Below are 16,838 nucleotides of genomic sequence, written 5' to 3' on the forward strand. Positions count from 1 at the left end.
TTTCCTCCTTCTCTGCTGCCCTGAAATATTGATTTCTGTCTGCGTCACTCATCCAGCTGCCAAAAAAGGAAAATTGTAGCTATTGACAGATGTTAATTGAACACTGTAAAAGGGATGCATGACTGAGCAGCTTGCACTGTACTCCCCATTTACATTTCTTGTCACCTCAGCTATCACAATATGGGTCTTTTCTTTGGCAACATCTGTGTTTCTAAGGTAATATTTGCTACAGCCTCTGAAGAAATGCCATTTTGATCCTACTTATCTGTGTCCAGAACACCAGAAAAATGTTTTGGAATCATATTAGCATTCCCACATCAAAGACATGTTGTTATTTGTTATCTTTTTTTGCTTAGGATTGCCAATGCAGATCTTAAAGCCAGCAACCTTTGCAGACACCGCTCACTACCCCTTGCTTTTGGTTGTGTAAGTTCTCTCTTGTCCTTTCTTTCTGTCCACATCATCAGGGCAGCTTGGAAACCTTGGCCATGATCAGAAACTTTTAAGATATGTTTTGTACAAGGAATGCCAGAGTCCAGAACATTGGTTCCTACCCCATCTCACTTCACAGCTGAGAGAGGCCAGATGTTCACCCCTTCTTTCCCATCTTTGAGCCAAGGTTTTCAGCTCTCAGGAGGGCAGCCTTTTGAAATCCTGCATAGCAAATTTTTCATTTTGTGAAGGCATTTCATGCACACTTCGATCACTTGTGGGGCAGAAATGGGAGGAGGAGGAACACAAGATGTATTTTGGCTTCCTGTCCCAGTGCTTAGGGCATCCGCCCTGTGATTAACAGGTAATTTTAGAGTGGAGTTCAGTCAGGCTTACTAGAGCTTATATTTTATGTGCCCTCATGCAGAAATCATTCCCTTTTAAGTGCTGGTGTTGGCTGAAGTTACAGTAAAGAGAGAGCTGGAAACCTTTGAATATCTCCACAAAGTTTGCATTTATATTAAATAGGTAGGTTTTCCTCCTGGCAGGCAGAGCAGATGGGTATTTCTTTATGCAACATTTAGTAATAATAATACACATTACAGAGTGGGTTTTTTTGGCATTTTGGAAAGAAACTGAGGGAGAGAATTCACTGACCTTGGAAGAACGTGTTTGGCCCTGGCTGCATCCCAGTGCATCCCTTGCTGCCTGCCAGGGAACAGCCCATGAGAGAAAAGCCTCATTGCAGGAGAGGTGAATGCCTGGTGAATGCCTGTGCCACCCTGCACAACTCTCCATGAAGGACAAAGCCCTGCAGGGAGCTTGTTGTTTCATCATGGAATTAATTACTGTGGAGAAAACATGTTTCATTACCAAAGTGCTCAAGGAAGATTGGCTCTCATCAAGCACCCAGCACTTGATTAGGCTGCCTCTGGAGCTGGGTGGGCTGGGGTCTCACTTGGATAAATGCAAATGACTGGAGTCACTTGTGCATTAAATTCCTGCAGTGAAGGGCCTGATGTCTCTGAGAACCCCAAAAAGGACAAAAAAATGGATAAAAACGCCAGTGACTCTACAGTAATCCCAGCCTAAAGATACTGCTTAAAGTCATCATCATCATCCCTTGTTTTTTCTGAGCTGCCTGAATGAATTAGGGTCTGTATTTCCCAAGGCAGCTCCCCTGTACAGGATCAGACCCTAAGCAGAAGGGTGAAGAGGAGGTCTTGCCCACTCCTTTTCCCTTCTCACCAATTTTGGGCCAAACTGGACATAATTAAGCTGTTTTTTATAACTTCCAAAAAGTCCTTACCCTCTGTATTTTTGTGAAGCAGCGATGACAGAACCACTTCAGCAGAAATTTAAGAAGAGCTTTGGGGAATGTAGGAAATAGATATACATTAGAGTGGGCATAAAAAGGGGACAGCTCAACTGATGCCTGGTTACTCACGGCAGGAATCCTGACCAGTTAGAGATGTGCTTGCTGGTGTGGTTCAAACCACAGCTTAGAGGCTGCTGTGCACAGAGGGAGGCAGATCCAACCTGCAGCTTCCACCCAGCCTCAAAACCCATCCCACACAATCACCCTCCTGCACGCCATCCTTGCAGAAACCTTTGCCCTGCACGATGGGGCAATCCCACAGCCCTGGGGGGGTTGTTTGGTGTTGTTGCCTTTCCTCGATGGCCATTTCTGTTCCAGAGATGGGACACCTGGCAGCCAGAGCGTCACGGAGAGGTTCGAGGTGTCGTGGGAGAGCGCCATGGTCAGCTCCCACGGCGCCATCGTGCTCAAGTTCGACGGGCGCGGCAGCGGCTTCCAGGGAGCCAAGTTACTGCACGAGGTCAAGAGGAGGCTGGGCCTTCTGGAAGAGAAGGATCAGCTGGAAGCTGTCCGGTGAATGGCACTGTTATTGGAGAAATTAATTCATTGTGATAATTAACCCGAGACTCGTTAGTCCTGGTTGTGTTAACGGTGTGTGGGGTAGAGCAGGGAGGGAGGGATGATGTTGTACATGGGAGCTCATGTCAACCAGAGTGAAGGGAGGAAAACAAGCCTTAAACAGAGCTCAATTAGAGCACACTTATCTGTATCACATGTTCAAAGCCTATTTATTTTTAGCTCTGTACAGTCATACAGCTACAAACAAGTAAGCTTGAATATCTGTTCCTACATTAATCTTTTGCTTGCCTGTTAGTTGGAAAAAAATACGTCTTTAAATCCTTAAACTTTTTAAACAGAATAACCAGGGCAAAACCCTAAATGTCAAGTCCTGTCATATTGTTAGATTTATTCTGCTCATAATCACGTTAAAACCAATATCAGAGTATTGCAATAGCTGTGCAATAGCTTCCAGAAGTAGTGCAGGTTATTTGTTGCTATTTCTTGGTCAAATCCAACACATGAGGTTGCAAGATTAAACCAGAGAGATTCATGTGAAAGCAGCTTCACCTGATTTAGATTGTCTGCATCAAGAGGGAAGGGCTTTAAACTGAAAAGGGGCAGGTTTAGATTAGATATCGGGAAGAAAATCTTAGCTGAGAGGGTGTGAGAAGTGTCACAGGGTACCCAGAGAAGCTGCGGATGTCCCATCCCTGGAAGTATTCAAGGCCAGGTTGGATGGGGCTTGGAGTGACCTGGGATAGTGGAAGGTGTCCTTGCCCATGGCAGAGAAGTAGAACTGGATGAGCTTTAAGGTCCCTTTCAACTCAAACCATTTTTTCTGGGGACAGTTTAATTTAAAGCTGATTAAAATCACACTGTTTTTGCTCTTGAAGGGAAAAATATTTTTAACCCATTGCTTTTCCTCTCTCGTGTTCTAGGACAATGCTGCAGGAGCATTTCATTGATAAAACGAGAGTTGGTGTGTTTGGGAAGGTAATGTTCTGACATTGCTCTTCTCTGCTGTCCCAGCTGGCTGATATGGCTAAACAGCTGAGTTAAACCCTGACTAATAGAATGTTAGTGGTGATTCTTTTATTATTATTTATTTTTTGATAGCCTGCACCTTGCCCAGTGATGTTAAAGATGGAGGCTTTCATTTCAGCAATGTTCTCATCAATGACTTCTCTCAAATTAACTCCCAAGTGAAAAAAGTGACTGTTGCTCAGAAAACATCATCAGATAGTTCATTATTTTTTCCCATTGCAAACTTTCATTTCGTTTTCACCTTGTCTCCTAAAGCCTGTGGGTACATCTAACTCATGTGTACAACAACCCTGTGGATTTTGGAGGCTGATTTGCTGTGTGTGCCTGGCTGAGAAACAGCCACTGTAAAATACACACAGTTTGAGAGGAGAGTGGGACTGCAAGTAGAAATTGTTTACTTGGGAGACAAGGGCTTGGAGTGGGCGAGGAGAGCTGCAGGTAGAGCAGCATCTCTGCAGGGAATTGTTAACAGGCTGGCAGCAGACGCTGAAATTGTGATGCTCATTTTAAGTAGAGAAAGTCTGGGGTAAACATATTGGAGAATTAACGTATCTGGTTAGAGCTACAGCCATAAAGTGAGATGAAAAGGGTCAGCTCTTGGGCACACAAGCCTCCTGCCTTCAGGAGGGTGCCAGCCATGTCACCAGGTATAGTAAAAAATATAAGTATAGTAAAAAGTGAAGCAGACCCTGACTCAGGGGAGAAATTATGTCTGGCTCCAGATCAGAAGGCTGAAGGATAGCTTTATTAAAACTATACTATATTACATTAATATACTATTTAAAGAGATAGTATCCTATTCTACATACTTACTTCTTACTTACCTAACTGCAACTTGTGACTCTGTGCTGAGAGCCCGAGCCACAGCTGGATCCCAGTGGTCACTGACCCCAAACAACCTTCACCAGAACCCAACCCAGCCATCACTGCAGGTAAACAATCTCCACACCACATTCCACATGGGCAAAACAAAGGAGCAGAGATAAAGATTGTTTTCTCTTCTTCTCTCTGTGCTTCTGAGACAGAATTATGTCTCTCTGTCCAGAGAATGTGAATGTCACAACCGGGGAGCTGTCCCTTGGTTTGTGTTTTTCCAGGGCAAGGTGTTAAAGGCTCTGTAATGGCCAAGCATTTGCTGCAGTGTCTCAGCTGCTCTGTTTCTGTACCCAAAAGCAGCAGTGTCTCCCAGCAGGAACAGTGATGTCCCTGTCCTGTTTCTGTTCCAGGATTATGGTGGTTACCTGAGCACTTACATGCTTCCAGCTGGTGAAGACAACCAGGTGTTCGCTTGTGGAGCTGCTCTTTCCCCAGTGACAGACTTCAGACTATATGGTAAATCCCTTCCCCAGTCCACAGACCCTCCTGATGACCACAAATTATATTTCTTCCTTATCCTTTCCCACTTGCCATCTTTCTTTCCCAAAATCCTGCTTATTTTATATTCTGTGTCTTTTTAGGAGTAGCCATAAACACTTTTTCCCCATTAAAGCAGTTTAACTGGCACCAATGGGACCAGCCAGTAATCAAATCACATTATTGCTACTTTTAAATAAAGGAGAATTGTCTTTAAACCCCTCCAGCCTTTGCCACCAACCAGCCCCACTGCCTTGGACATGCTTCCTTGCTGCCTGAGGCACCCATCCATGCAAGCTGAGGTCCAGTCTGCCCAGCCCATCCTGCCTCTGACCACAGCACTACCCTGCACATGGTGGTCCTTTCTCTCAGGGATAGCAGCTCCCTTTGCACTTAGTGCCAGTGAAAATCAGGGGCTGCCAGGGAAGTCAGTGGTGTTCAGCCAGACTTCAGGAGCTCTACAGTTTTCCCTGAGACCAAAGGAAACTTGCTGCTGATGGAGAAGGCCCTGTGTGAAAGGAGAAAGGGACACAACATGATAGAGCTCTTCTATCTCAGTTGCATTAACAAAGAAAGAAAAAAGAAAGGTTTTTCTGTGACTTATTTAGAAACCAGAAGTACGTGGTGATAAAGACAGACTGTGGTATCACACATATCCTTAGTGCATTTTCAAAATCTTTTAGAAATGCATCCTCTATAATTAAGGCCATGTTAGAAAATAAGGTGTTTTTTAGCATTTGCCATATTTGACTCAGAAGCACCAGTGTATTCATGACTGAAAGTGATATTTTCATTTTTCTCTTTAAGCTTCAGCCTTTTCTGAAAGATACTTGGGCTTGCACGGGGTTGATAACAGAGCATACGAGGTAACTGCATGGACACTGCATTTCCCTGATAAAATGTGAACTGAGTCTTAACTCTCCCTCCATGTGTTCTTCTTTGGGGAAGAAGCAAGGTTATGCAAGAGGGACTCACTAGTGGAGCTCTGAAGGTGTCCTTCAGCCTGCTTACTGCTTTTCTTGTCTTAATCATAATCATGGATAAAGTTTTTATTGATTAGCCCTTGTATCTGCCTCTCTAAATTGGGTAAATACAGTTTTAGAGATTGAAGGAGCTGAGTGACTCAAATGTGCCCAAGAGGACACAGTGTCACGACCTCCTTGAAAGTTCTTGCCAATGGTGTTGCCACTTTGATTTTCTCTGAGACAAACAAATTCAAGTGAAACTCAGTTTGACTTTCTTAAACTTTCAGAGAGGCAGAACTCTGTGCCAGAACTGAGCAGGACATGGAAAAGGAAACACAGCACCAGTTAATAAAGACATTGCTTAATATACATGATGGGATCAGTTGGATCCTGTGCTGAAATTACTTGGAAGCAAAACCAGATAAAGAATAGTCACACAAACAAAATTTGTTATAGAGAAAATCTAGTTCAGCTTCTAAGCCTTGTCTCCAGGCAGAAGATGTGAAGGTAGCAAAGGTCTGGCACTGTTCTCACAGAGAAAGCAGATACCACCCTGTGCCCTCACAAGGGAAGATTTATCCTGGCTACCTAAACTGTGAGTCCATTGTCTCTCAAAATTCACACTCATAATCTCTACATTACTGTGAGAGCTTTTTGTTCTTTTAGAAATTGTTTGTATTTATATTCCCTTGTGCATCTGAAAGACTGCTGAGGGCAAAGGTGTTCTCAACAGTGGACACTTGAATTTCATATCAGATCATCCCCCAGGCTGTCAAAACTCATTGAAGTTGACTTTCAAAACACACCAAAGTCCCTCCAGATGCATGAACTGTTATTAGGCATAGGCACCTGGGCACACTTTTCATCAGTGTTTTTTATTCACTTTGATATTTTCCATGTATTCTACAGTTCAGGCTTTTATTGAATATTATCAGAACAGAGGAGGGTCTCTGGCATGTTCCTGCTGCTGACACTGCCCTGCCAGCACAGGGTAGGGACCTGTTTTACCTCTGGATTTATATAAGTAGCCAGGAGAATATGCTGTGCTGCTGTCTGCTTGTTATCCTGTGATAAAGTATTAAATGAAAATAAGCACTTCTATTGCCTCCATATAAATTGCTAATTTCTAGCAAGTTTTTTAATCTTATTGCAACCTTTACCTTCACAGATCAGCAAATTATCACACAGAGTCTCACTACTAAAGGACCAGACATTTTTGATCATTCATGCTACTGCTGATGGTAAGTTAGCCCATCATTTGAGCTCATTCTGTTTGTGATAGCTTTGATTTTTGTTAATTAAATGTGTCTCTTTAATGATTACAATCTGTTTTTACAGAAAAAATCCATTTTCAGCATACTACAGACCTTATCACACACCTAATTAGGGCAAAGGCTAATTACAGCTTGCAGGTACAGTATATGTTTCTTTTTTTCCTATTTGAACAGTTATTTCCCTATTTGAACTCAAGCAGCTGTTATGAAGCAAGGTTTGAAAAACCTCTTGCAAACTCAGGCTGGCAGTAGAAGTAGCACCAGCATATAACAGGTTTTTATCAGCCCCATGCTTATGTGACATCAGTGTTTTGGTCTGACAGTTGTAGAGCAATTATTGAATTACAGTGAATTAGGCTGTGAGGGACATATCCCTAAGGAATTGATGCATGTTGACTTTTTTTGGGAACAGAACAAATTCAGGATGACTTTCAGGGAAACAGGGTTTTAAATTAAATCAGCCAGAAAAGTTACAAATATATATGTCACCTAAATCTGATATCCCACTGTGAATGGCACAGTTCCACTTTCCACCAAATTATATCTCTGTTTTGCTGAATGGTTCATGTCTAAGCCATTAAATCTTTGAAAATGAACCCACCCTAGCATCCCTGCCTAGACAACCCCTTGTGATCCTCTTCAAGTTACCTGCTCCACTTTATTGAGAAGTTGATTTTAAACTATTTAATTTCTGGCTTCACTACTTTTTTTTCAATTTAATTATTTCTCCAGAAATATTTATTATATTTTTGCTTTAAAGCCCTCATTTTAGTCAGTATAACCTAATGCCATTTCTCTCCAAAACTGCACAATTTTTTGGTTTTCACAAGGAAAGTGTGGGCTGGTTCTTCTTAGACTGAACCTTTCCAGGACAGAGTTAAATGGAAAATCCTCTAATTCAAAAAGTTTCCTTGTGAAGAAGATGCCAGTCTGCACTCAGAGCACTGTGATGCCCAAACTTCCCTGGGCTCACGAGCATCCATGGGAAGCCCTGCGGTGGTGAGGAGATACAGTGTGTTTGCAGATCAAGCTGCAGCTCTGGGTGGTCAGTCCTGAGACTTTCAGCTCTGAAAAGTGTGTATTTACCTGTTCTTTTTGCAGATTTACCCTGATCAAAGCCATTACTTCAGCAATGCAGCCTTTGAGCAGCACTTGTACCAGTCCATTGTCAACTTCTTTGTGGAGTGTTTCCAGGTTCCAGACAAACTCCCACTAGCCCCACTGAAAGAAGAGGAGGAAGATGATTAACCCTACTTGTCCGTGCTAAGCACAAGGCAGATATCTCTGACAATATGCAACTGGATCCTTTTCCTGAAAAAAGAGGTGTTGTTAGCATGTATTAAAAAAAAAAAAAAAAAAAAAAAAAAAACTGAAAGCAGCTCCTCTGCTTTACTTGACAGCAACTCCTTCCTAAATGGAAGAACATTAAGCATGGTGAACTCAGCAGAAACTGCTGTCTGAAATAAATCCATCACAACCAACATCTTCTTTCTCTTTGGTTGGTTTTTGGGGTTTTTTTTCTGTCTTTTTTTTTTTTTTTTTTTTTTTTTTTGCCACAAAATGACTTCTACAGTGAAAATGTTAAGAAGTTGAACTTGAAGGAACACCCCAAGAAACCACTTTGAGGACTGGAAGATTTGATGTCTCTTTGCAGTCAAGCAGTAGCAGTGAAATCCATCATCCACATTAAGGTTACTATAGTTAGCATCACACTGTGTCAGAACAAAAAACCTAATCTAATAAATGGAGATTATAGCACAATTATTTTAAAAGATACAGATTCATACACTTGCCTGCTCTTTTCTATCTTCAAGAGGTTTGTCATTGCTACAGGATACACAAACCCAATTGTGCAAAATATCACTATAGTTACACTGATCTTTACCTTCCTGTAATTATTCTGTTAATTCTGTATGGCTTTTACTTCTGTTGTTCATTGGGTCTCATGCTCACCTTATTAGCTTCTCAGCTTGTTCTGGATGGGGAAAAAAATATCAAACAAATTAACCAACTCACTCTAGACCTCAGGGGTCTAATGAGGCAATGGGACTTGAGCTACCCAGATATTAAAAAAAATCTATTGGAATAGAGCAAAGAAAAACTCACTCTTGGGTTCCCAAAATAGCTCTTGCCAGCAAGATTGAGTATTTTCTTTGGCAGCCTTGAAAAATATGCACATAAATAAGCTAAATCAGCTTACCTTGAGATATTTTTTATTGCGATGTAGAAAAATATGCGACAGTCATGATTATTCTTTCTCTTTCTTTAGAGTTGGAACAAATGGTTGGTACCTGCTAGGGAACAGCTAGGTGAGGCTGTGGTACAGGAATTTGTACCAGAGACCTCACACATCATCTTGTAAAGCCATTTAAACAATGTGCAGAGATTTATTGCACATGCTGTGTGTGGCTTAGTTTTATTCCAGGTCAATGATTAGCGTATTCCAAACACATTTAATTATCTCTTCTGTTCACACTAGTTTGGACAACCATAAAAGGAAAAAAAAAAAAGAAAAAAAAAAAAAGGAGTATTTTTTTGTTTTTAAAGGCCTAACTGTTCATTTGAGCAGTGGAAAGCAACTTTTAAAACTTCTTGTGAAAACATTCAGCTTTCAGAAAGGAATCCAACCTCCATCCACTTCCACGTACTGCGTCATAAGAATTTTGACAGTGTCGCTCCTTGTAAAATATTCTGACCAAATGTACAGCCAGTATTAATACTGTATATTTCATTTTGTTGTATATAAAGGAATGTAAGTCAGCTCTTTGTCAGATCCCCAATCCAATATTAGTCTTGTGTTCGACATGCATGCGTAACACTTCTTTGCTGATCAGGACTCCTTAGAAGCACTAGCTTGGAAATATAACAATTAATGTAATTTCTTTTCTTGTTTTAACAGCTTGAATGTCAATGCCAGATCCTACTTTTTCCATAGTACTGTGGGTAAACTCACATCCTGACAGCAATGATGATGTTTCCATTGTGTTCTTTAGTGTGTCTTTTTTCTTACCTTTATTTTAAGCTTTGAATGTTGGTTGTACTTTGACCATCATGAAAAAAATATATTGATAAACCACAGGAATTACCTAGTTTGGTTGGGATTATCTCCTTTAATTTACAGTGCATCGACATTGTGTGAACAAGAACTACGGTGTAAATCTGCTTTATCTGGCAAAATGCCAAACAGACCACGAGAATGCTGCGTGTCCAGATTTTGCTACGCTGAACAGGCTCGAGAGCCTGAAATGAACTTGAACTGAGAAACGTAAAAATCTGCTCTGTCCACAATCTTTTGTAGAAAGAACTTTAGGATGTGGCATGGTAGTGTTTGTTCATTCATGGAATAAAACATTATTTTACCACCCTGGTTGCTACTGCAGTTATTTTGTGTTGAGTGACTAAATAAGCAGCAAGTTTCTGGAAGTTCTATTTCTGGTTGAATTGAGCCCAAACTGGCACATGCTGACTTGCTGCACATCATCAGTGTTGTCCCATCAGCTGACACCCACTAGACCAGATTTAGAAGAGAAATGTAATATTTCAAAGCAAAACCAAGAAATGATTGGCGATGCTTACTCCAGTCTTTGTTTCCAGCAGATCAGGAAACAAGAAAATGCAGCACTGGGACAGGGAAGGACAGATTGCAACAGTACAAAATAGCTTTGCTGTTATTTTGTTTAATTATCTAAATGCAACTTTTATTTTTTTATTGTCCAAACAAATCAAGCTTATACTCTCAGCTCACTGGCATATCTGGATGCCATAATGTTCAACTGTGGCATCCCAAAGAGGAAGAGAGCCAATGAGCAGTGCCTCACTAATTCAGAAGGAAACCACAGAGGGAAAAATGAAGCCTTGCTGGTAGTAATTAACAAAGCCAGGCAACCAGCCATGTTTGTAATTGTCTATGGGTTCAGGCATAGAGCTCATAAACCCATCCAAGCTCTGTTTACAAGCTCAAGCCAAATAAACACTGCCTCTTTCAAGGGTGGGAAGGAAAAAAATTGAGCGAACAAGAGAGGTTATGTGGAATGTTCCCATGGGAAGACCAGTGGAGTCTGCTGTTTGCAATGGGGAGAAATGACATTTAGTGGGGGAGACCACAGGTACAAGGCCAGTGCTGTACCTGGGACGTGCACCTGCATTTGCTGTCATGCCCATGTTGTCCCAGACCTCACTCGGGTTGGCAGTGACCAGGCTCTGGATGTTTTAACTTTACTTGTTGGGTCTCAGGGCACATCTGCCCTGCAGCCCTTGCTGGGGCTGGCACAGAGCTGCCAGACCTGCCTGAGGCTGGGCTGAGGACAACTTTCTTCGTTGACCTGAGTAAATTCTGGCTCCCTGTGGAGCTCATTCCTCTCTGGACGTCTTACCTGCTTCCCACTGGCAAATGAAGAGTAAATGGCAGAAATGGAAAAGACAAGATCTCAGTTGCCAATTCCTTAATCATGTTGTCTTACCGAGCCCAACGTTTGCTTGTTTTTATTCTGCTCTCTGAAGCAAAGCTCCCAGCTGGAGGTCCAGAGTGGAGCTTAGGGAACTTGGTAAGATCTGCCTCCTCTTCCCACTTCATCTTTCCATCTTCTCCCCATTCAGCATGGTTACTGTCTGAAAGCAAACCCAGCACCCCTTTGGAAACTAGGAAGAGACAAATATAAAACCTGCATGGTGAGCCTCCTTAATAAGCCATAACCAAATAAATTCTTTATTCTAATAACTAGTGCATGATAATTTTTTTTCTTTTTGCTTTGAGACATTCATGAAAAGTCTCAGATTAAATGATGCTACATTCTGCCTCCTTGCTGGAAGAACAGTTTTAATCAAGATGTCCATGACTGAGCAAAGAGTAAAAAGCAAATACAGATGGAACAAGGCCCCAGGAAAGCACAAAAGTAAACCATGCTCCAACATTCCTGTGGAATAGCAAGGCTCCCTCCAGACTGTTTAGGCTTCTTTTTTTTTCCTTCCTTCACTTTAAATCTACCTTTTGGGTCATTTTAAAGCAAGAAACAACTCCCTGAGATGATGTGAATGCTCTCATCCTTGTTGGGAAAGGAATCCTTACAGAGGTAACAGCTGCTGTCAATGTCCTGCACTGCAGTCTGTGCTAAGCAGCTCCAGTAACTCAAACTGACATTTAATTTCCAGTGAGTATTTGGAACCTGCCTGCAGAAGACCCTGAGCACCTGCTCCCCACCACCTTGTTTGGGAGCACTCACAGTGAGGTTAATCCTTTACCCAAAAAACCAAACCCAGAGCAAAGCATGAACAAGGCAAATCGTCTGCTCCATGTTCTGCTCTGAAACACCACAGGAAAAGAGTGCAAAGGGTCAGGAGCCCACATTCTGGCTGTGCCATCTCCTGGTTGACTTTTGTTCCCTGCAAATTCCCCCTTGAATGTGCAGGAAGCAGGGAATTGAGGAGGTTGTTTGGCCTGTACTCAGCTCCTTTGTCATCAGAGCAATGCTGCCATCACAGGAGCTGTGGGACACGTGGGGAAATGTGGCCATCACAGGAGTCTGGCACACCATGCCACAAGTTTGTCATCTATTAAAAAGTGTTGCAGAGCAAAGGGGAAATAAGCCCAGAGGTGGGATAGCCCATCCTGACACAGTCTCTCCTCTGACAAGGTTAGGGCCAGGCCCATGAGAAACAGAGAGATCCTCCAGACATTTTCAGTCTGTGCACTAAGACAGGTGCCAAAAGGCAGATGAGAAAAGTAAAACTAACACATGAAACATAAATTTCCTAGCTATCAAGCCTCTCTGGAAAATCTGTAGGAGTCTAGAAATCAATGTGAACTGAAGACAGCTGAGATCTGGCTCCCACCTCCTCCTTGGAACTGCTCATCACAGCCAGCACCCTTGGAGTTGCCAGGAGCAAGGAGCACCTTGGGAAGGGAAGAGATATGGGCACATTCTCAGCCAAAAGCCACCAGCCATGCCTTCAGTTTTATCCTGTATCTTGTGCTCATGGAAGTTAATAGCCACTGAGGAAATTAGCACTGGAATGTGAGCAGTAAGCACACGTCAGCAGGTGTGCTGAAAGACAGAGAGGGGCTGGTGCTGACAGGAGCAGAAATCACTGCTGCAGGACTATCAGTACCAGAGCTGGTGATAAGGTTTTTGTCAGATGATGATGATGAAGGTGTTGTAGGAACAGGAGCAAACAACATCCCAGCTCTGAGGGGAAACAAAAGCCAGAGCTATGGAAGCATTTTTAATCCTTATCATCTCTACACAGTAGGCTGCAGTTCTTCTTGAAGAGGCATTTTTTAAAAGTAGAAGCCCCAGAAACATTAAATTCGAACTTCATGTCTCTGTGATCCAGCAGACTTTTGTTTTTGCTGCGATGATTCTGATAATTATATCATTTACAAGGAAATTGGGATAGGAGAAACTTTTTTCACTTGTCTCTAGAGACAGGCTGTAAACAATTTATCTGCAACACAGCAACAGCAGACACAAACTCAGCCCAAACTTCCATTAAAATATCTGCAACTCTGCCTCAATCAGTAACAGTAGTTGGAAAACTACAGTCTTTACCTACATCAGGATTTTAAAGAGAAAATATCCTTCATCCCCTCACTCAGTACCTTCAGGAAAGAAAATAAAGAAGAGGAATTAATCCCCACTTCATTGCATGCAAAGATTTCCCCTATCTGCAGAAGCCCTGGGTTACCTCTCTTGGGAGCTCCTGTAGGAAGATGTTTTTAGGAAAAAGTTGCAGTGCCACAGTTTTTCCAGGACAGATGTCAGCCAGACTCATGGAGGGGTGTAGTAAAATGCAGATGTCTACAGGGAACATCTCTGCAACTTGACGCCTCAGGTTTTAGCTTTTCTATTTTTCAGATTCTGTGCTGCTTTAGTGTGTAGTTTTGAGCTTCATATTAGGAGATGGTGAGCTCTCCTCGTAGAATAGGGAGACAAAAAATTCCTTTTCTAGCTGGGGACCAAGGACAACTGATCCAGATCTCAGTCCCAAGAGGATAAACAATGAAATTAAGAGAGAAAAACAAGAATGGACTTCATAACCTAAAGCTATAATTGGACAATTAATCCCAATATGCAAATGGACCAGAACTTATAAAAGTGAAAGACCCGATGACCGGTCATCCATTTTGTGACCATTTTGGTTCATCTTGGGTGTAGCCCTGGCTGGGCTCTTGTGCTGCCCAAGGTGGAGCCATTGAGGCCTTTTAATAAATCCCTACTTTAATTTTTAGCTCTGTCTAGTCGCTGTTCTAGGTCAGCCTTCACAGGGCATCAGCTGAGACAGCCAATCCAGACTTTATAACTTTTTATTCAGACTAGTGGGCACCTTATGGCACAATTTCATATAATCATGCTTTGGCTTGTGTCCTAGGGTGACTTTATGATGCTTGTAGCCCCTGTCATCTGTCCTGTTTATGCTGGATATTAAGTTCTTTAAGACTGGTTCCAAGAGTGAAGGGGCAGAAGAAGAATGCAGTTTATTTTCAGAAGCTGCACTTGCTCCCCTGCATCCTTCTCCTGTACTGTGCTGTCTGCAGCACGGACAGTGGGGGAGAGGTCTCCTTTGTTTTTTAGTTAGTTTATTTTTAGCTAGCTGAGGCAGAGAAGTTCCCCAGACTTTGGCTTTTCTTTTTCTTGGAGCTGTTCAGCCCTGCTCTGGACTGAAAACCCAGAAGGAACAGAGGCACCTCTCACCTGTGGCCCACCAGGACGTGGCACTTCCAGCACAGGAGGGACTGATAAGGGACTGAGCGAGCAGAGCTGCCCCCCATGACAAGGACCTTCTGAATTTGCCATCTCTTCAGAACTGCAAGACGTTTTATTGTTTAATATTATTCATTTTGGATGCTTGGGAATACTTTGCTTTTTAAATAAACTTTTTTTTTCCACTTTTCTTTTTTCCTGAACCAGCTGAGGGAGGGGCCACTGACTCTGCTTTCTAGAGGGACCCCTTTGGAAATTTATCCCAAATTTGCCCTAAACCATGACAGGTTGTAAGGTATCTTAAAGATCACCTGGTTCCAACCCATTCCAACCCAAATTTATCCATCCAGCTCCCTGTGCCCACTTTATGAAGGCACACTCTGTGCCCATGCACCAGGCAGATCTGGGTGAGCAGACCAGCTGCAGATATCTCTTTTCATCCCAGAAAACAGGGACAACAGAGAAAGTATTTGATTTGTAAAGGAATGATTCCTAACCCCTCAGTTTTGTACCAAGTTGCTGAGTGCTGCTATGAGCAGAGCACAGGCACTTGCCATTATGTATTTATTACACTTTCCAGTGCTGGGAAGCTTTAGAGGGGTAGGAAGCCATCTGCTGCTCCAAAGGGTTACTTGCTCCCTCCTTATCCCTTCCCAGAGGGCAGCTCCCACTAATGGAGAGAAATCAGAAATATATTCAAAACATTTGTGAAGTGGAAATTTTTTCACCCGTAAAAAGATAACAGAAAATGGAATGAAGGGTTTAATCCCACAAGCGCTGGCTCAGTTCTGAAGAAAAGTTTGTGCAGTGAACAAGGCATCCTAGAGAAGACACATAATATTTACCCACAGACCAGCTTGCCAAGAAGATAGGATTTTGTATCATTTCCAGTTTAGTTCCAAGAATTGCTGCTAATTCTGCCAGCACCCATCCCAATTACCACAGAAACAATCACCTCCACACCTGTGAGCCGACACGATGGCCTGTGACCCTGAGATATGGCCCCAGCACGTCTTCCTAAAGCCTGGAGAGTGAAGAACAAATTAAAACACCCATCAGCTCTCAGAGAGTGGAACTTAAACCTGCAAGCAAGCTCTATTAAGTCCAGTAATAGACACCAGTCATACTCAGCCACACAATGGAAGTAAAAGGGGATGAATTGCACTCCATCAGCTCCGGCACTCCAGAAGTAATAAGCATCATGCTGGGCTCACTGCACTGACTAATCCATAATTTATTTGGCTTCATAAATATCAAAACATACCACAGCTGTTAGTACTTCAGTGGAAACCCTGCAAATATTGCTTCAATTATTCAAGAGCTCGTCGCAGGAGCCAGTCGACTGCTCCAAAGGTGCAATTACAGAAGGGATCTATTGCTTGGGAGTTTCAGCAGAGCAGTTGCCACCCAGGCCCCCGAGGCAGCTGATACAGGGAGTGCTGGGAGCACCAACAATAAGGACAAAATTGCCTTTCCCTCAAAAACAGCCTAAAGCCTTGAGCCCCACACAGGAAGGGATGCAAGCACTTGGTGGCAGCACTCAGAGGGGTTTTATGAGGTCCCCGAGACATTTCAGAGACATTTCTGCTTCAGCATCTCCCCCTGAGGTGCTGCCCAAATGGTCATTAAATCAACAGTCCTGAAACCTGCAGTCCCAAATTTACCCTTCATGCAGGACAGAGCCCTCCATGCAGACAGACCTAGACTTGAAGGATCAAGTCCAGCAGACCAAGTCATGTCTCCACCAAGGAACCCCACCCAAAGCCACCCTGGGCTTTTCCTCCTGAAGATATCTCATCTCCCAATGGAGTTTGAGTGCCAGAGACAAGACCAGAGGCTGTGTCAGGGTTACAGTGACCAGATGGGACAGTGGCATCAGCTCCCACACACATCACCCCTGTCCATCAAAGCCCTCCTGTTTAGAGCCAGGTTTGCAGGCTGGACATGTGGAAGTTGCTGGTTGTGTTTGTGAGCCAGTACATTTCTCCTCTGAAACAAAAAAAATAAAATATTGGTTTAATTTTTATTTCTTTCCTCTTCCTTCCTCCTGCAAAGAAATGGGGAAAGGGAAGTCCCAGGAGCCAGGAGCCACCAGGGGCTCAGCCCAGCACAGAGCAGCACACTGCCTGGATGCATCCATGGGTTTGGGATTCCCACATCCTTCCTGAAACAACACAAAGAATATTAACTGGAT

General features: G+C 42.9%; 1 protein-coding gene across 6 annotated transcripts in view; it reads left to right on the forward strand.

The window, feature by feature from the left end:
* DPP6 (dipeptidyl peptidase like 6) overlaps positions 1 to 10,309 on the forward strand; it is a 548,806-nt gene extending 538,497 nt beyond the window's left edge. For all 6 annotated transcript variants that reach the window (XM_031503790.3, XM_031503789.3, XM_021543891.4 and 3 more), the window contains exons 19-26: positions 357 to 426; positions 2,129 to 2,323; positions 3,250 to 3,304; positions 4,582 to 4,687; positions 5,516 to 5,574; positions 6,842 to 6,914; positions 7,012 to 7,085; positions 8,049 to 10,309. In XM_031503790.3, coding sequence (XP_031359650.1) covers positions 357 to 426; positions 2,129 to 2,323; positions 3,250 to 3,304; positions 4,582 to 4,687; positions 5,516 to 5,574; positions 6,842 to 6,914; positions 7,012 to 7,085; positions 8,049 to 8,195 — 779 coding nt within the window. In that variant the 3' untranslated portion in view covers positions 8,196 to 10,309. The remainder of the gene's footprint in view (positions 1 to 356; positions 427 to 2,128; positions 2,324 to 3,249; positions 3,305 to 4,581; positions 4,688 to 5,515; positions 5,575 to 6,841; positions 6,915 to 7,011; positions 7,086 to 8,048) is intronic.
* Positions 10,310 to 16,838: the final 6,529 nt, after the last annotated feature.

Source organism: Lonchura striata, chromosome 2, assembly GCF_050655825.1.
Source record: "Lonchura striata isolate lonStrDom1 chromosome 2, ASM5065582v1, whole genome shotgun sequence".
NCBI classification, from domain to species: Eukaryota; Metazoa; Chordata; class Aves; order Passeriformes; family Estrildidae; genus Lonchura; species Lonchura striata.